The following is a 21,390-nucleotide window of genomic DNA, read 5'->3' as shown; positions in this document are numbered from 1 at the left end:
GTCTGCATATAACTATGTAATTCGCCCCAGGCCAGGCAAAGAGAACTGTGCTGATGCTCTGCTACCATTGCCCACCACCGGGGTGGAAATGGCACAGCCTGCAGATTTGCTCTTGGTGATGGATGCATTTGAAAACTAAAAGCCTGCCAGATCAGGACCTGGACCAGCCAGGATCCTTTACTATCCCTTGTAAAAAACTGTGTCCTCCATGGGAGCTGGTCCAGCGCCCCAACGGAGATGCATGAAGAGATCAAGCCATTCCAGTGGCGCAAAGACGAAATGTCCATACAGGCGGACTGTCTTTTGTGGGGTAATCGGGTGGTTTTGCCGAAGAAATGCAGGGAAATGTTCATACGCGACCTACACAGTACTCATCCAGGCATAATAATGATGAAAGCTATAGCCAGATCCCATGTGTGATGGCCCGGCATTGACTCAGATTTGGAGTCTCGCATGCGCCAATGCAACACTTGCTCTCAACTGAGCAATGCACCCAGGGAAGCACCACTAAGTTTGTGGTCATGGCCCTTCAAACCGTGGTCTAGGATCCACGTTGACTTCGCTGGCCCGTTCCTAGGCAAAATGTTTTTGGTTGTTGTGGATGCTTATTCAAAATGGATTGAGCGTGTAATAATGTCTGTAAGCACGTAAACTGCCACCATCGAAGAATGTTCGCCATGCACGGCCTGCCTGATGTCCTTGTCATCGACAATGGGCCGTGCTTCACCAGCGCTGAATTCAAGGAATTCATGACCCGCAATGGGATCAAGCACGTCACATCTGCCCCGTTCAAGCCCGCATCTAACGGTCAGGCAGAACGGGCAGTCTAAATCATCAAGCAAAGCTTGAAATGCGAGTCGGAAGGCTCCCTGCAGACCCGCCTGTCCCGAGTCCTGCTCAACTACCTCACAAGTCCCCCTGCCAAACTACTCATGAAAAGGGAACTCAAAACAAGGCTCTCTCTAGTCCACCCTGATCTCCATGATCATGTCGAGGGCAGGCGGCATCAACAAAGCATGTATCATGATCTCGCAAATTTGTCATGCGATATTGAAGTCAATGATCTTGTATTTGTACTCAACTATGAACATGGTCCCAAATGGCTTGCTGGCACTGTCGTAGCCAAAGAAGGGAGTAGGGTGATTGAGGTCAAATTTGCAAATGGACTAACTTGCAGAAAGCCACAAGCAACCTGAAGAGGACACTGTAAAGTCCTTACTCTACAGCATGAAACCACACGAGGCACATTCAGGGAACAAGGTCACTCTGTGACCGTAACTCTTTATTCACAGGACTCCAAAGACGATGACCCTGCGTGGGACCTCCCTTTTTATACCTGTGTGATCAGGTAAGGAGTGTCTCCCACAAGTTTACCCCTTGTGGTCAAGGTGTGCATCTAGGTTGAGTGTATACAGTAATACAGTGGTGTTACATTGTGGTTACAAACATGATATCACCTTCCCCCCCAAAGTCTTATTGGGATCATAGGTTTAGTCTTTCAGGTGTTCTACACTCCCTCGTGGAGTGCCACAGTTGGGGCTCTGGTTGTTGGACACTGACGTGAGTGTCTGTCACCTGTGGTGATTCCGGCCTGTCCGGGCTGACCGCAGGGACTGTGCATTCTTCTGATTGCTCTTGTTGTTCGTTCACTGGCGGTGTTGTGAGCTCCATCTCATGGTCTTCTTCAGGTTCCTCCGTGTCGATGCTGAACCTTTTTTTTACTTGGTCCAGATGCTTACGGCGCATCTGACCATTGTTGAGTTTTACCGCGATGACCCTATTCCCCTCTTTGTCAATTACAGTACCCTCAAGACATTTGGGCCCCATAGCGTGATTGAGGACGAATACAGGATCATTTATTTCTATACATCTCCCCCTCGAATTACGGTCATGGTACTCGTTTTGTGACTTGCGTTTGCCCTCAACTATGTCGGTCAGGACTGGGTGAATGAGGGACAACTGAGTTTTGAGTGTCCGTTTCATTAGTAGCTCTGCGGGCGGGACCCCCGTGAGCGAGTGCAGTTGGGATCTATAGGCCAGCAGGAGACGCGATAGGCGGCATTGTAGGGAGGGTCCTTGAATCCTGAGCATACCTTGCTTAATGATTTGGACCGCACGTTCCGCCTGGCCATTGGAGGCCGGCTTGAACGGCGCAGTCCTGACGTGGTTAATGCCATTGCCCGACATAAACTCTCGGAATTCGTGGCTTGTGAAACATGGGCCATTATCACTAACCAGGATGTCCGGCAAGCCATGGGTTGCAAAGATCGCACGTAGGCTTTCCACGGTGGTGGATGACGTGCAAGAATTCAGAATGATGCATTCGATCCATTTCGAGTACACATCTACCACAATAAGGAACATCTTACCCATGAACGGGCCCACGTAGTCAACATGAATGCGTGGCCATGGCCTGGTGGGCCAGGGCCACAGGCTGAGCGGGGCCTCCCTGGGGGAGTGTTCCAGGTCTCAATCAATTCCAGGCCACCAAACGTGTGACCGGGCAATGGCCTTCAACAGCACAATGCCTGGGTGCTCGCTGTGGAGTTCCCTGATGAATGCCTCCCTGCCCTTCTGGGGCATAACTACCTGGCTGCCCCATAGTAGGCAGTCGGCTTGGATGGAGAGCTCATCCATCCGTCTGTGGAACGGTCTGACCTTCTCAGGGCATGCTCCGTGTGCGGGCGCCCAATCCCCAGTCAGGACACATTTCTTAATCAGGGATAGGAGGGGATCTCTGTTTGTCCAGATTTTGATCTGGCGGGCTGTGATGGGGGAGCCTGCGCTGTCAAAGGCATCGACAGCCATGACCATCTCGGCGTATTGCTCCGCTGCCCCCTCAGTGGTGGCCAGTGGAAGCCTGCTGAGTGTGTCAGCGCAATTTTCAGTGCCGGGCCGGTGCCGGATGGAGTAGTCATAGGCAGCCAGCGTGAGGGCCCATCGCTGTATGCGAGCTGTTGCGTTGGCATTGACAGCCTTACTGTCAGATAATAGGGATGTTAATGGCTTGTGATCCGTCTCTAACTCAAACTTCCTACCAAAGAGGTACTGATGTATTTTTTTTACACCATAGACACATGCAAGCGCTTTCTTCTCGACCATCCCATATCCCCGTTCTACTTGAGAGAGCGACCTGGAGGCATAAGCCACAGGTTGTAGCTGACCCTCAGCATTGTCCTGCTGCAACACGCACCCAACCCCATAGGACGATGCATCACATGTCAGAACCAATTTTTTACGAGGGTCGTACAGTGTCAACAACTTGTTTGAACAAAGTAGGTTTCGCGCCCGATCAAAAGCCTGTTCCTGACAGTCCCCCCAAAACCAATCGCAACCCTTTCGCAGGAGCATATGTAGCGGCTCCAACAACGTGCTCAAGTTTGGCAGAAAGTTCTCGAAATAGTTCAACAGTCCCAGGAAGGAACGCAACTTCGATGTGTTGCAGGGCCTGGATGCGCGTTGAATCGCCTCTGTTTTGGATTCGGTGGGCCGAATCCCATCTGCAGCCACCCTCCTGCCCAGAAACTCAACCTCAGGGGCTAAAAACACACATTTAGACTTCTTGAGTCGCAGGCCTACCCGGTCCAGGCGGTGTAGCACCTCCTCCAGATTGTGGAGGTGTTCCTCGGTGTCTCGACCCATGATGAGGATGTCGTCCTGGAATACGATCGTTCCAGGAATGGATTTAAGCAGGCTTTCCGTGTTTTGTTGAAAAATCGCGGCCGCTGATCGCATGCCAAATGGACAACTGTTATAAACGAACATCCCTTGTGCGTGGTGATGGTGGTCAGTAGTTTGGATTTGTCAGCAAGTTCCTGGGTCATATAGGCTGAAGTGAGGTCCAACTTGGTGAACAGCTTGCCACCTGCCAGCGTGGCGAAAAGGTCCTCCGCTCTTGGGAGCGGGTATTGATCTTGTAGGGACACCCAATTGATGGTGGCCTTGTAGTCGCCACAGATCCTGACAGTGCCATCCACTTTTAGGACGGGAACGATGGGGCTCGCCCAGTCACTGAATTCAACAGGCGAGATGATGCCCGCTCTCAACAGCCGGTCCAATTCGCTCTCGATCTTTTCCCGCATTACATACGGCACCGCTCTGGCTTTGTGGTGCACTGGCCTGGTGTCCAGGGTGATGTGTATCACTACTTTAGTGCCTTTGAAAGTCCTGACGCCAGGTTGGAATAGTGAATCGAATTGTTGCAGAATTTGTGAGCATGAACTTCGCTCCACAGATGACATTGCGTGAACATCCCCCCATTTCCAGTTCATCTCGGCTAACCAGCTCCTCCCCAACAGTGCGAGACCATTGCCCGGGACAATCCAGAGCGGCAGCCGATTCACTAACCCATTATGTGCGACAGCCAACATTGCACTGCCTAGCACCGGAATGATTTCTTCAGTGTAAGTCCGTAATAGTGTCTCAACACGTGCTAATTTTGGTCTACTGGCTTTAAATGGCCATAGCTTCTCAAATTGCTGAATGCCCATGAGTGACTGGCTGGTCCCAGTGTCCAGCTCCATGCATACTGGGATTCCGTTTAATAAAACCCTTATCATCATTGGTGGCCTTTTGGTGTATGAACTGTGAATATTCACCACATGGACCCGCTGAACCTCGGCGTCCATTGATTTGCCCCAAAAGTCATCCTGCCTCAAAGAACCCTCTTCTGGTCCATCCGCCTCATATATTAGTCTGGTTGCAGGCTTCCTGCACATTCGAGCTAAATGGCCACTGGGATTGCAGTTCCTGCAAACTGTTGAAATCTGCAAGATCTGGCTGGGTGTTTTCCCCCACACCTCCAGCATGAGTTAAAATTTCCATTGTTGGGAACAAAGGGACTATGGCTAGGCATTCCGCGCTGACTGTCCCTTTGACCGCTCTTAAGTACCCTATTAGTGGGTGTCAATGGCCCCATCCCGGGCCACATTGTCCACTGTGATGGCGTGAATGTCTGTTCAGCCTGCCATTGTCTCTGTTGAAGTCCTACTCTGGGGTCTATTGCTACCTGGAGAGTGTCGGACTGCCCCTGCCTGCCTGCAGGGTTCTGAGCCACATTGATGATGTTGACTCCCTGATCCCTCGCCGCGTTAGAAGCAGAATTGCGTGCGTATATTATTTTCGTCTCTTCCTCTCCCGCCATGAAAGTTTGAGCTATCAACGCCGCCGCTTCCAAGATCAAATCCTTGGTCTCAATTAACTTGCGGAAAATCTCCACATGACCGATGCCCTCGATAAAGAAGTCCCTTAACATCTCCCCCCTGCAGGCATCTGTGAACTTACAGATGCTGGCCAAATGCCGGAGGTCCGCTGCGAAGTCCGGTATGCTCTGTCCTTCACGACGTCGGTGGGTGTAGAATCTGTGTCGGGCCATATGTATGCTACCCGCTGGTTTGAGGTGCTCCCCGATCAATTTGCTAAGTTCTTCAAAGGTTTTGTCCGCCGGCTTTTCGAGTGTTAGTAAGTCCTTCATGAGCGTGTAAGTCTTTGGTTCACAGCTGGTCAAAAGATGAGCCCTTCGCTTGTTGGCCGCTGCATCCCCCAGCCATTCTTTCGTAACGAAGCTTTGCTGAAGCCTCTTGACAAAATCGTCCCAGTCTTCCCCAAAACAGTACCATTCCTCTGTGCTACCGGTGGCCATTCTCGTGGGTCGTGAATTCTCGTTTCTCGTCGCCAATGTAAAGTCCCCGAGGCACATTCAGGGAACAAGGTCACTCTGTGACCTTAACTCTTTATTCACAGGACTCCAAGGGATGACCCTGCGTGGGATCTCCCTTTTTATACCTGTGTGATCAGGTAAGGAGTGTCTCCCACAAGTTCACCCCTTGTGGTCAAGGTGTGCATCTAGGTTGAGTGTATACAGTAATACAGTGGTGTTACATTGTGGTTACATACATGACAGACACCACCAACTTCGACCCTCCGATACACAAACAAATGGTAACCTACAATCATGGTTGACCACGAAGCTGAACTCATTATCCCCAGCTGTACAGCAGTCTAGCGAAGGCCCAACCAACTCACCTGTACCTGTGTTTGTACTGAGACGATCACCTAGGGAGCAGAAAGCCCCAGATCGTCTCACCCTGTAAATAAGTGTACTATTGACTTGGGGGGGGGGGGGGGAGTGATGTTATGTATGCAACACCTTGTAACCAGCATTCTACCGCCACCAGAGGGCGCATCTGTTGGAGTCCCAAGGGATCCCAGCATCCCTTGGGAGCATAGCACATAAACGTGCCTCCCCTGCTGTACCAACACTCTGGAATCAGAATAAAGAGACTAAAGTCACACTTACTCAAGTCTACAGTACTCAGTCACATTGCTTTATTTGAGACTTAACAGTCCCAAAGTCATTTAAAATATATGGAGCATTGTGGTATCAGTGACACGGTATGTGTAATCTGAACTATTGATCACTGCTTACAGACCTGGGACAACTGGAGAGAGATGCTCAAGGCTCAGGACACACTGGGCTGGGGTTACAGGTGTGTAAAGTGTTAATGAATCTTGCAAGCAACCCATGCCCATTCAGAGGACTGGGGGCAGCACGCAAACTTTGTGTTGATTAGCATGATTGCGGGGTCCCAAGTTCGTGCGAGGCGAGCTCTAATTAAAGCTGGACTGCACAACTTAAATGCAGTCTGCATTTCTGAGAGAGCTGGTGCATTCTGCCTGCAGCAGATCATGTTGAGACGCCACCCTGGGGGAGTGGCAGTGGTTCCATGGAGGACCAACATTCCATTGAGAAATAAAAACTCTACGGAAAAAGTAATGCATCCATGGCTAACTAAAGAAGTTAAAGATGGTATTGGATTAAAAGAAGATACTTATAATGTTGCGATGAATAGTAGTATGCCTGAGGATTGGGAGAGCTTTAGAAACCAGCAAGGGATGACCAAAAAATTGATAACAAGAGACAAAATAAAACATGAGAGTAAACTAGCTAGAAATATAAAAACAGATTGTAAGAGCTTCTACAAGTATGTAAAAAGGAAGAGAGTAGTAAAATAAGTGTTGGTCCCTTAGAGGCTGAGACAAGTGAAATGAAATGGGGAATAAAGAAATGGCAGAGAATTTAAATGAATATTTTGTATAAAGACATATACAAAATATTCATTTAAATTCTCTGCCATTTCTCATATGTCTTTACAGTAGAAGACAGAAAAAGCATACCAAAAGTAGTGGGGAACCAAGGGAATAATAAGAGTGGAGAACTTAAAGTAATTAATGTCAGTAGAGAAAAAGTACTTGAGAAACTAATGGGAACTGATGACCTATATCCTAGGCTTCTAAAAAAGGTGGCTGCAGAGATAGTGAAAGAAGAAAGACATGCATTTATATAGCGCCTTTCACGACCACCGGACGTCTCAAAGCGTTTTACAGCTAATGAAGTACACTCGTTCACACACACACACTCATTCACACACACACTTGCTCACACACACACTTGCATACACTCGCTCACACACACTTGCACGCACACATACTCGCACATACATTCGCTCATATACACACTCACAAACACACACTCGCACACACACTCGCTCACATACACCCGCATACATACACACTCGCTCACACACACACTCGCACGCACACACACTCGCATGCACACACTTGCACACACTCGCACGCACACACACTCGCATGCACACACACTTGCACATACACTTGCACTCACACATACACTCGCTCACACACACACACACACTCGCACTCACATGTACACTCGCACACACACTCGCTCACACACACTCACATGCACATAAGCTCGCTCACGCTCTCGCTCGCGCACACATACTCACATATACTCGCGCGCTCACACTCACACATTTCCTGCCACTCATGTTCATCCTTCTCACTGCGCTGGTTTTCCTGATGGGCCTGTTTCAGGCTGATGTAGAGTTCCTTTGCCCGTTTCACCTCCTGTTGCCGGATTTCTTCCTCTCCCTGCTGCCTCTCCTCATCTTCTCTTTTCTAAGAGAGAAAAGTATAATTTTAATTAATTTTTTCAATACATTTTAGGCCTGTTGGGTGATTTGTACAGTCCAGTCACCAGCACACTGCGTACCTCCTTAAATTATAAGAACATAAAAAATATAAGAAATAGGAGCAGAAGTAGGCCACCTGGCCTCTCGAGCCTGCTCCGCCATTTAATACGATCATGGACTCAGCTCCACTTCCCTGCCCGCTCCCCATAACCATTTATTCCCTTATCGCACAAAAATCTGTCTATCTCCGCCTTAAATATATTCAATGACCCAACCTCCACAACTCTCTGGGGCAGAGAATTCCACAGATTTACAACCCTCTGAGAGAAGAAATTGCTCCTCATCTCAGTTTTAAATGGGCAGCCCCTTATTCTGAGACTATGTCCCCTCGTTTTAGTTTCCCCTATGAGTGGAAACATCCTCTCTGCGTCCACCTTGTCGAGCCCCCTCATTATCTTATATGTTTCGATAAGATCACCTCTCATTCTTCTGAACTCCAATGGGTATAGGCCCAACCTACTCAACTTAACTTTCTAAGTCAACCACCTCATCTCCGGAATCAACCTAGTGAACCTTCTCTGAACAGCTTCAATGCAAGTATATCCTTCCTTAAATACAGAGAACAAAACTGTACGCAGTACTCTAGGTGTGGCCTCATCAATACCCTGTACAGTTGTAGCAGGACTTCTCAGCTTTTATACTCTATCCCCCTTGCAATAAAGGCCAACATTCCATTTAATTTCCTGATTACTTGCTGTAACTGCATACTAACTTTTTGTGTTTCATGCACAAGGACCTCCAGGTCTCTCTTTACTGCAGCACTTTGCAGTTTTTCTCCATTTAAATTATAATTTGCTTTTCTATTTTTTCTGCCAAAGTTGATAACCTCTCATTTTACCACATTATACTCCATCTGCTAAATTTTTGCCCACTCACTTAGCCTGGCTATATCCCTTTGTAGATTTGTTGTGTCCTCCTCACAATTTGCTTTCCCACCCATCTTTGTATCATCAGCAAACTTGGCTACATTACACTCGGTCTCTTTATCCAAGTGATTAATATAGATTGTAAATAGTTGAGGCCCCAGCACTGATCCCTGCTGCACCCCACTAATTATTGTTTGCCAACCGGAAAATGACCCATTTACCCCAACTCTCTGTTTTCTGTCAGTTAGCCAATCCTCTATCCATGCTAATATATTACCCCCAACCCCGTGAACTTTTATGTTCTGCAGTAACCTTTTGTGTGGCACCTTATCGAATAACTTGTGGAAATCCAACAACACCACATCCACTGGTCGCCCTTATCCATGCTGCTCATTACATCCTCAAAGAATTCCAGAAAATTTGTTAAAATCTACAGCAACAAAATGATGGATTTTACATTTCACACAATCCGTCAAGGGCACTGAGGAGGTGGGGTAATCGGTGGCAGTGAGGGGGGCACGATAATCGAGGGGAGTTAGGGGGCGGGGAAATCGAGGGGAGTGAGGGGCGGGGAAATCGAGGGGATTGAGGGGGTGGGGAAATCGAGGGGAGTGAGGGGCGGGGAAATCGAGGGGAGTGAGGGACGGGGAAATCGAGGGGAGTGAGGGGGTGGGGAAATTGAGGGGAGTGAGGGACAGGGTAATCGACGGAAGTGAGGGGCGGGGTAATTGAGGGGAGTGAGGTGCGGGGAAATCGAGGGGAGTGGGTGGAGAAATTGAGGGGAGTAAGGGGCGGGGAAATCGAGGGGAGTGAAGGGGCTGCATACTCAAGGAGTGAGGGGATTGGGTAATTGAGGTGTCTGAGGTGGCTGCGTAATTGAGGGGACTGAGGGGGTGGGGCAATCGAGGAGAGTGAAGGGGCAGGGTAATTGACAGGAGTGAGGGTTGTGGAAATCGAGGGGAGTGTTGGGGCAGGGTAATTGAGGGGAGTGTGAGAGTGGGGTATTCGAGGGGAGAGAGGGGGCGCGATAATCGAGGGAATGAGGGGGTGGAATAATCGAGTGGAGTGAGAGGGCGGGGTAATTGAGGGGGATGGAGGGAGCGGGGTAATTAAGGGGAGCAAGGGGCGATGTAATCGAATGATGTGAGGGGACTGTGTAATCCACGTGAGTGAGGGAGCAAAGTAATCGACGGGGGAGTGAGGGGGCAGGACAATCGAGGAGAGTGAGAGGGTGGGGTAATTGAGGGTGATGGAGGAAGTGGGGTAATTGAGTGGAATGAGAGGGCGGGGTAATCAGGGGCGAGAGGGGTCGCCGAATCAAGGAGTGAGGGAGCTGGGTAATTGAGGTAGGTAATTGAGACGGCAGGGTAATCGAGTGGTGTGAGGGTCTGGGGTAATCGGGGAGAGTGTGGGGGTGGCTTAATCGAGGGGAGTGAGTGGGTGGTGTGATCGAGGTGAGTGAGGGGGCGGGGTAATAGACGGGAATGAGGGGATGGGGAAATCGAGTGGAGTGAGGGGGTAGAGCAATCGAGGGGAGTGAGGGAGCGCGGTAATCGGGTGGAGTGAGGGGCCTGGTTGTTGAGGGGATGTAGGGAGCAGAATAATTGAGGGGAATAAAGGCTGGGTGCTAGAGGGAAGTGAGGGGGCGGGGTAATTGAGGGGAGTGAGTGGCTGGGGTAATTGAGGAGAAGTGAGGTAGCTGGGTAATTGAGGCGAGTGACAGGGCGGAGTAATCGAGTGGTTTGAGGGTGCGGGATAATCGAGGGGAGTGAGGCGGCCTGGTTATTGAGGGGATGGAGGGAACGGGTAATCGAGGACAATGAAGGCTGGGTACTGGAGGGTAGTGAGGGGGAGGGGTAATCGAGGGGAGTGTGGGGCCAGGGCAATTGTGGGGATGGAGGGAGCGGGGTGATCGAGGGGAGTGAAGGGGCAGGGTAATTGAGGGGAGTGAGGGGGAGGGGTAATCGAGGGGAATGTGGAGGCAGAGTAATCGAGAGAAATAACGGGGCAGGGTAATCGAGATTTGTGAGGGGGCGGGGTAATTGAGGGGTGTGATGGTGCCGGGCAATCGAGTGGAGTTAGAGGGTTGGGAAATTGAGGGAAGTGAGAGGATGGGTAATCAAGGGGTGTGAGGGAGCAGGATACTCGAGTGGTATGAGCCTAGGGGCAATCGAGTAGACTGAGGGGGTGGGGTAATCCTGCGGAGTGAGGGCTGGGTAATTAAGGAGAGAGGGGGCGGGGTAATTGAGCGGATGGAGGGAGCAGGGTAATTGAGGTGTGTGAGGTGGCTGCGTAATCGAGGGGAGAGGCGGCAGGGTAATCGAGTGGTGTGAGGGGTCGGGGTAATCAAGGACAGCGTGGGTGCTGCGTAATCGAGGGAAGTGAGTGTGCGGGGTAATTGAGGGGAGTGAGGGTGTAGGGCAAACGAGGGGAGTGAGGGGGTGGGGTAATCGAGGGTAGTGAAGGGGCCTTGTAATTGAAGCGATGAAGGGAGCGTGAAATCGAGGGGAATGAGGGCTGGGTAATCGAGGGTTGTGAAGGGACGGGGTAATTGTGGGGTGAGATGTTGCAGGGAAATTGAGTGGAGTTAGAGGGTCGGGTAATTGAGGAGACTGAGGAGGCGGTGTATTTGAGGGGAGTGAGGGGGCTGCATAATCAAGGAGTGAGGGGCAGGGTAATTGAGGGGACAGGGTAATTGACGGGAGTGAGGGGGTGGGGTAATCGAGTGGAGTGAATGGGATGGGTAATTGAGTGGAGTGAGGGAGCATGGTAATTGAGGGATGTGAGATTGCGGGGTAATCGAGGCCAGTGAGAGGGTGGGGTAATCGAGGAGAGTGACGGGACGGGGTAATCGAGGGAAGTAAGGAGGTGAGGCAATTGAGTGGACTGAGGGGATGCGTGATTGAGTGGAGTGAAGGAGCTGGGTAATTGAGGGGAGTGAGGACACTGAGTGATGAAGGGGAGTGAGGGTTTGAGATCCAGTGGCTGGGGTGTCTAGTGGATGAAGGGTCCAGTGGATGAAGGGTTCAGTGAATGAGAGGATCATGGATGAGTGATTCAGTGAATGAGGGGTTTGGTGAATCAGGGGTTTTGTGGATGAGGATGTGACTGTCGAAATCCCATATATAAATTGTACCTCTGATGAGGCTCGCACCCACAGCACAGAGCACTGACCTGAAGCTCCTCCTGGATCCTTTCTTCCTCCAGTTTTGCAGCTCTCCGATCCTCTGCCTCTTCTTTCCACTTTCCTGCCACAGAACGGGCTTTTTCCTTCATCATTGCATCACGGAACTTTTTCTTAATCTCTGCTTCTCGCTCCTTCCTGTGAGGGGGGTGGAAAGCAGGAATATGTGACATGGATCCCTGAGAGTGCGCATCGAATCCAAACCTGACTTTCCGAACACAAGCCCCAAAGAGAACTTCAGGGACCCTGCTTCGAGCACCGTTTGTCAGCCACATTATAAAATCCGCAGCAGGAGTCACCATGCTCCAAAAGTTCGGACTTGGGTTTAGTAGGAAAATAAAGAAACAATAATTTGCCGAAAACGACTCAATCAGACGCAAAGCTCAAACCCTAAAAAAAATAAGACAAAACTCAGTTCACCCTTGATTAGTGCATCAAAGGATATTTGGTGGTGTCAATCATGCAAAATGTTGACAAGGGCCTTTTTATATTGATGGGATTTTTGGTTGAATCTACTGTCAGTTCATTAGATTTTTAGTTAGTCAGATTATTGGTTGATCGGATTGGAAGTCAATTGCATCGACAGCTCATTGGATCATTAGCTGATTGAAATGGAAGTTAAATCGATCATTAAGTGATTGGATCGGCAATTGCTTGGATCATTAGATAACTGGATCGGTAATTGATTTGATAAATAGGTGATTGGATCATTAGGTGATTGGATCGACAGCTCATTGGATCATTAAGTGATTGAATCGGTTGTTGATTGATCTTTATTTGATTGGACCATTAAGTGATTGGATCATAAGCTGATTGGATCTGTAGTTGATTGCATCATTAAATGATTGGATCGGTAGTTGAATGGCGCATAAATGATTGGATCATTAGGTGATTGGATCATTAGGTAATTTGATCGGTAATTAATTGGATCATTAAGTGATTGGATCGTTAGTTGATTGGATCGGTAGTTGATTGGATTATTCGGTGATTGGATCAATAAGCGATTGGTTCGGTAGTTGAGTAGATTGGTAGTTGATTCGATTATTAAGTGATAGGATCGGTAGTTGATTGGATTGGTAGTTGATTCGATGATTAGGTGATTGGATCATTAGGTGATTGGATAATTAAGTGATTGGATTGGTAGTTGATTCGATTAAGTGATTGGGCCAGTAGTTGATTGGATCATTAGGTGATTGGATCAGTAAGTGATTGGTTCGGTAGTAGAGTAGATCAGTAGTTGATTGGATTATTAAGTGATTGGATCGGTAGTTAATTTGATCATTAGGTGATTGGATCAGTAAGTGATTGGTTCGGTAGTAGAGTAGATCAGTAGTTGATTGGATTATTAAGTGATTGGATCGGTAGTTAATTTGATCATTAGGTGATTGGAACATTAGGTGATTGGATCATTAAGTGATTGGTTCGCTATTTGATTGGATCATGATGTGATTGGATCATTAGGTGATTGGATCATTGTGATTGTATGGGTAGTTGATTGGATCGGTAGTTGATTAAATCGGTAATTGATTCGATCATTAAGTGATTGGATCATTGTGATTGGATCATTAGGTGATTGGATAATTATGTGATTGGATTGGTCGTTGATTGGATCGGTAGTTGATTGGATCATTAAGTCATTGGATCGGAAGTTGATTGGATCGTTAGTTGATTCGATGATTAGGTGATTGGATCATTAGGTGATTGGATCGGTAGTTGATTGGAATGGTAGATCATTGGATCAGTAGTTGATTGGATTATTAGTTGTTTGAATCAGCAGTTGATTAGATCAGTAGATGATTGGATCATTAAGTGATTGGGGCATTTGGTGATTGGATCATTAGGTGACTGGATCGGTTGGTGATTGGATCGGTAGTTGATTGAATCATTAAGTGTTTAGACCATTAGATGATTGGATCGGTCGTTGACTGGACCATTAAGTGATTGGATCGGTACTGGATTGGATCGGTAGTTGATTGAATTAAGAAATGATTGCATCGGTAGTTGATTGCATCATTTGATCATTCGATCGGTAGTTGATTGAATTATTAAGTGATTGGTTCGGTAGTTGATTGGATTATTAGGTGATTGGATCATTAATTAATTGGTTCGGCAGTTGATTGGATCAGTAGTTGATTGGATTATTAAGTGAATGGATCGATAGTTGATTGTACCATTAGGTGACTGGATAATTATGTGATGTTTCGGTAGTTTATTGGATTGGCAGTTGATTTGATTATTAAGTGATTGGATCGGAGGTTGATTGGATCAGTAGTTGGTTGTATTATTAAGTGATTGGATCGGTAGTTGCATGCATCAGTAGTTGCTTTGATAATTAGGTGATTAGTTCATTAGGTGATTGGATCGGTAGTTGATTGCATCATTAAGTGACTGGATCATTAGGTGATTGGAACGGTAGTTGATGGGATCATTATGTGATTGGGTCGATCATTAGTTGATCATTAATTGATTGGATTAGTAGTTGATTAGATCATTAGTTGATTGAATCAGTAGTTGATTGGATCAGTACATGATTGGATCGATAGTTGATTGTACCATTAAGTGACTTAATCGGTAGTTGATTGGAACGGTAGTTGATCGGAAGATTATGTGATTGGATCGGTTGTTGATTAGATCGATAGTTGATTGGATCATTAAAAGTTTGGATTGGTAGTTGATTGGATCATTAAGTGATTTGATCAGAATTTGATTCGATTGGTAGTTGACTGGATCATTAAACGATTGGATAGGTAGTTGATTGGATCATTATTTGATTGGATCGGTAGTTGTTTAGATCATTATATGATTGGATCATTAGTTGCAAGATAATTAAGTGATTGAATCAGTGGTTGATTGGATCATTAAGGGATTGGGTCGCTACTTGATTGTATCGGTCGTTGATTAGATTGGTAGTTGATTGGATTGGCAGTTGATTGGAACATTAAGAGATTGGATTGGTAGTTAATTGGATCATTATGTGATTGGATCGGTAGTTGATTGAATCATTCATTGATTGAATCGGTAGTTGATTGGATCAGTAATCGATTGGATCATTAAGTGATTGGATCTGTAATTATTTGGTTCATTAAGTGATTGGATCGGTATTTGATTGTTTCATTAGGTGTTTGTATCAGTCTTTGATTGGATCATTAGGTGATTGGATTTGTAAATGATTGGATCAGTAATTAATTGGTTCATTAAGTGCTTGGATTGATAGTTGATTGGATCATTAGGTGATTGGATCATTAAGCATTTGGATCAGTAGTTGATTTGATCGCTCGTTGATTGGATCGGTAGTTGATTGGATCAGTAATCGATTGGATCATTAAGTGATTGGATCTGTAGTTGATTGGTTCATTAAGTGAGTTTATCGGTCGTTCATTGGATTGGTTATTGATTGGATCAATAGGTGATTGAATCATTGTGATTGGAATGGAATTTGATTGGTTCATTAAGTGATTGGATCGGTCGTTCTTTGGATTGGTTATTGATTAGATCATTAAGTGATTGAATCAGTAGTTGATTATATCATTAAGTGATTGGATCGGTCATTGATTGGATCATTAGGTGATTGGGTCGGTAGTTGAATAGATCGGTAGTTGGTTGGATCAATAAGTGCTTGGATCATTGTTTGATTGGATCAGTTGTTGATTGGATGATTAAGTGATTGAATCGTTAATTGATTGTATCATTAAGTGATTTAATCGGTAGTGGATTGGAATGGTAGTTGATTGGATCATTAAATGATTTCATCGGTTGTTGCTTGGATCGGTTGTTGATTGGATCATTAAGAGATTGGATTGGATCATTAATTGATTGCATCGGTAGTTGATTGGATCAGTTGTTGATTGGATCATTAGTTGCAGGATAATTAAATGATTGAATCGGTATTTGATAGTATCATTAAGTGGTTGCATGGGTAGTTGATTGCATCGGTAGTTGATTGGATCAGTAGTTGATTAGATCATTAAGAGATTGGATTGGTAGTTGATTGGATCAGCCGTTGATTAGATCATTAAGTGATTGGATTGGTTGTGGATTGGATCATTAAGTGATTGGATCGGTCATTGATTGGATCATTAAGAACATAAGAACATGAGAAATAGGAGCAGGAGTAGGCCATACGGCCCCTCGAGCCTGCTCCGCCATTTAATATGATCATCACTGATCTGATCATCAACTCAGATCCACTTCCCTGTCCACTCCCCATAACCCCTAATTCCCTTATCAGTTAAGCAACTGTCTATCTCTGTCTTAAATTTATTCAATGACCGAACTTCCACAGCTCTCTGAGGCAGCGAATTCCATCCACTATCCCTGCCGCTACTTCTCTTGATCCTAGGATGCAAGCCATCAGGTCCAGAGGATTTATCTGTCTTTAGTCCCATTATATTACTGATGAAGTAATTAGATTCATTGATTGGATTATTAGTTGATTGGATCGGTAGTTGATTGGATTGGTATTTCAATGGATCATTAAGTGACTGGATCGGTACTTGATTGGATCGGTCGTCAATAGGATTGGTAGTTACTTGGAGCATTAGGTGATTGGATCATTATTTGATTGGATTGGTCGTTGATTTTATCATTATGTGATTGGAATGGCAGTTGATTGGATTGGTCGTTGATTGGATCTGTAGTTGACTGGATCATTAAAAGATTGGACCGGTAGTTGATTGGATCATTAAGTGATTGGATCGATAGTTGATTGGATAGCTCATTGATTGGATCGGTAGTTGATTGATCAATAGTTGATTGGATCATTAAGGGATTGGATCTATAGGTGATTGGATCATTGGCTGATTGAATCATTAAGTGATTGGTTTGGTAGTTGGTTGGTTCATTAAGTGATTGGATTGGTAGTTGATTGGATCAGTTATTGATTGGATCCTTAAGTGATTGGACTGGTAGTTGTATCATTAAGTGACTGAATCAGTATTTGATTGGATAGCTCGTTGATCGGATCGGTAGTTGATTGGATCAGTAGTTGATTGGATCATTAAGTGATTGGATCTGTAGTTGATTGGATCATTAGGCGATTGAATCATTAAGTGATTGGTTCGGTATTTTGTTGGTTCATTAAGTGATTGGATCAGTAGTTGCTTGGATCGGTTATTGGTTGGCTCCTAAAGCGATTGGACTGGTAGTTGATTGTATCATTAAGTGACTGGATCGGTGGTTGTTTGAATCTATAATTGATGAGATTGGTAGTTGACTGCAGCATTAGGTGATTGAATCATTAGTTGATTGGATTAGTAGTTGATTGGATCATTATTAGATTGGACCGGTAGTTGATTGGATCATGACGTGATTGAATCACTAGTTGATTGGATCGCTCGTTGATTGGATCGGTAGTTGATTGGATCATTAATCGACTGGAACATTAAGTGATTTGATCTGTAGTTCATTGGTTCATTAAATGATTGTATCGGCAGTTGATTAGATCATTAGGCGAGTGAATCATTAAGTGATTGGATCGGTCAATGATTGGCTCAGTAGTTGATTGGATCAGTAGTCGATTGGTTAATAAATTGATTGGATCTTTAGTTGATTGGTTCATTAAGTGATTGGATCAGTAGGTGATTGGATCATTAAGAGATTGGACGGGTAGTTGATTGGATCATTAATTGATTGGATAGCTCGTTGAATGGATCTGTAGTTGATTGGATCAGTAGTCGATTGGATCATTAAGTGATTGGATCTGTAGTTGATAGGATCATTAGGTGATTGGATCGTTAAGTGATTGAATCGATAGTTGATTGGATCGGTTGTTTTTGGATCGTTGTTGATTGGATCCTTAAGTGACTGGACCGGTAGTTGATGGGATCGGTAGTTGATTGGATCAGCTGTTGATTGGATCGGTATTTGATTGTATCATTAAGAGATTGGACCGGTAGTTGATTGGATCATTAAATGATTGGATCTGCAATTCATTCGTTCATTAAGTGATTGCATCAGTAGTTAATTGGATCATTAGGCAACTGAATCATTAAATGATTGGATCGGTCAATGATTGGCTCGGTAGTTGATTGGATCAGTAGTCGATTGGATGATTAAGTGATTGCATCTGTAGTTGATTGGTTCATTAAGTGATTGGATCTGTAGTTAATTCAATCAGTACGTGATTGGATCATTAAGTGATTGGACCTGAAGTTGATTGGTGCATTAGTCATTTGGATCGGTATTTGATTGGATCATTAGGCTATTGGATCAGTAATTGATTGGATTGGTAGTTGATTGGTTCATTAGGTGTTTGGATCGGTATGAGATTGGATCGTTAAGTGTTTGGATCGGTATTTGATTGGATCATTAAGTTAAATTGGTAGATCATTGGATCAGTTATTGATTGGATTAATACTTCATTGAATCGTTATTGATTGGATAATGAATTGTTTGGATTGGTCGTTGATTGGATCATTAGGTGATTGTCTCATTAAGTAACTGACTCGGTAGTTGATTGTATCATTAAGTAATTGGATCATTAACTGATGGGGTCAGTAGTTGATTGGTTCGGTCATTGATTGGATCATAAAGTGATTGGACCGGTAGTTGATTGGAGCATTGGGCGTTTGGATCAGTATTTAATTGGATTATTAGGCTATTAGATCAGTAATTGATTGGATCGGTAGTTGATTGGTTCATTAGGTGTTTAGATTGGTATTTGGTTGAATCATTAGGCGATTGGATCAGTAGTTGATTGGATTGGTCGTTGATTGGTTCATTAGGTTAAATCGGTAGTTCATTGGATCGGTTATTGATTGGATTAATACTTCATTGAATCGATTATTGATTGGTTCATTAATTGTTTGGATTGGTCGTTGATTGGATCATTAGGTGTTTGGATCGGTATTTGATTGGATCAAACTATATATGTATACTATGTACAGACACCAGAGGGCTCATCCACTGGAGTCCCAAGGGATCCCATAATCCCTTGGGAGCACCGGTATTTAAGGAGGCCTCACAGGTTGGAGAGGCACTCTGGAGACCTGCAATAAAAGACCAAGGTCACACTTTACTTTGAGCTCACTGTATTCAGTCTGACTCTTTCTTCATATGTAACAACTGGCGACGAGATACAGATAATAAACCCAAAGATGCAGTGAATAGTGGTTATCCTGGAGAAATTCTCGGAGGGAGATGATTGGGAAACCTTTGTGGAGCGACTCGACCAATACTTCGTAGCCAACGAGATGGATGGAGAAGAGAATGATGCCAAACAAAGGGAAATTCTCCTCACCGTCTGCGGGGCACCAACGTATGGCCTCATGAAAAATCTGCTTACTCCAGTGAAACCTACAGAGAAATCGTACAATGATTTGTGCACACTGGTCCAGGAGCATTTGAACCCGAAGGAAAGCGTTTTGATGGTGAGATACTGGTTCTACACCTATAAAAGGTCTGAAGGCCAGGGAGTGGCGAGTTATGTCGCCGAGCTAAGACGCCTTGCAGGGCATTGCAAATTTGAAGGATATTTGGAGCACATGCTCAGAGAATTTTTTGTACTTGGCATTGGCCACGAAACCATACTTCACAAACTTTTGACCATAGAGACCCCAACCTTGAGTAAGGCCATAGTGATAGCCCAGACGTTCATTGCCACCAGTGACAATACGAAGCAAATCTCTCAGCACACAAGTGCTGCTACAAGTACTGTGAACAAAGTGATGTTGTTTTCAAAGCGCAACGTACAGGGCAGGTCACACGTTTCTGCAGCTGCACGTCCGCAGACGTCTCAGAATCCACCATCAAGGGTGATGAATGCAAGACCATTAACACCTTGTTGGCGCATTGTTTCCATTCATGCCGCTTCAAAGGTTACATTTGCAAGGGCTGTGGAACAATGGGACACCTCCAACTTATGTGCAGGCGTGCTGCAAATCCTGTTAATCCTGCAAACCACCATGTTGCAGAGGAGGACAGATCCATGGCGGATCATGATGAACCAGAGCCTCAGACCGAGGAGGCAGAGGTACATGGGGTGCACACATTCACCATAAAGTGTCCCCCGATAATGCTGAATGTGGAACCAAATGGACTCCCGGTGTCAATGGAGCTGGACACGGGCGCGAGCCAGTCCATCATGAGCAAAAAGACTTTCGAAAAATTGTGGTGCAGCAAGGCCTCAAGACCAGTCTTAACTCCAATTCGCACGAAACTAAGAACTTACACAAAGGAACTGATTCCCGTAATCGGCAGTGCTACCGTAAAGATCTCCTACGATGGAGCGGTGCACAAAGTACCACTCTGGGTGGTACCGGGCGATCATCCCACGCTGCTCGGCAGGAGCTGGCTGGGAAAGATACACTGGAACTGGGACGACATCCGAGCGCTATTGCCCGCTGATGACACTTCGTGTGCCCAGGTCTTAAACAAGTTCCCTTCGCTGTTTGAATCAGGCATTGGGAAATTCCAAGGAGCAAAAGTGCAGATCCACCTGATTCCGGGGGCGTGACCCATTCATCACAAGGTGAGAGCAGTACCGTACATGATGAGAGAAAGGGTAGAGATCGAGCTAGACAGGCTGCAAAGAGAGGGCATCATTTCACCGATCGAATTCAACGAGTGGGCTAGTCCGATTGTCCCAGTTCTCAAGGGAGATGGCACCGTCAGAATCTGTGGCGATTACAAAGTAACTATTAATCGTTTCTCCCTGCAGGACCAATACCCACTACCAAAGGCCTGGTGAGCGACAACGGGCCATGTTTTACCAGTGCCGAGTTCAAAGAATTCATGACCCGTAACGGGATCAAACATGTCACATCTGCCCCATTTAAACCAGCATCCAATGGTCAGACAGAGAGAGCAGTGCAAACCATCAAGCAGGGCTTGAAGAGGGTAACGGAAGGCTCACTGCAGACTCACCTATCCCGAGTCCTGCTTAGCTACCGCACGAGACCCCACTCGCTCACTGGGCTCCCACCTGCTGAACTCCTCATGAAAAGGTCACTTAAGACAAGGCTCTTGTTAGTTCACCCTGATCTACATGAACAGGTAGAGAGCAGGCGGCTTCAACAACGTACATACCATGATAGCGCAAATGTGTCATGCGAGGTTGAAGTCAATGATCCTGTATTTGTATTGAATTATGGACAAGGTCCCAAGTGGCTTCCCGGTAATGTTGTGGCCAAAGAGGGGAGCAGGTGTTTTGGGTCAAATTTTCAAATGTACTCATTCACCGGAAACATTTGGACCAAATCAAACTCAGATTCACGGACTATCCTGAGCAACCCACTTTGGACCCTACCTTCTTTGACCCCCCAACACACACACCAGTAGCAACCGACAC

At 45.9% G+C, this 21,390-nt stretch overlaps 1 protein-coding gene across 1 annotated transcript in view; it reads right to left on the bottom strand.

Moving 5' to 3' along the window:
• Positions 1-21,390, bottom strand: part of LOC139255231 (SH2 domain-containing protein 4B-like) — a 168,090-nt gene that overhangs the window by 73,733 nt on the left and 72,967 nt on the right. The window contains exons 4-5 of the mRNA XM_070873892.1: positions 12,095-12,242; positions 7,833-7,980 (exon numbers count right to left, since the gene is read on the bottom strand). Coding sequence (XP_070729993.1) covers positions 7,833-7,980; positions 12,095-12,242 — 296 coding nt within the window. The remainder of the gene's footprint in view (positions 1-7,832; positions 7,981-12,094; positions 12,243-21,390) is intronic.

This window comes from Pristiophorus japonicus, chromosome 3 (genome assembly GCF_044704955.1).
Source record: "Pristiophorus japonicus isolate sPriJap1 chromosome 3, sPriJap1.hap1, whole genome shotgun sequence".
Taxonomy (NCBI): domain Eukaryota; kingdom Metazoa; phylum Chordata; class Chondrichthyes; family Pristiophoridae; genus Pristiophorus; species Pristiophorus japonicus.
This window is presented reverse-complemented; position numbering and strand designations above follow the sequence as displayed.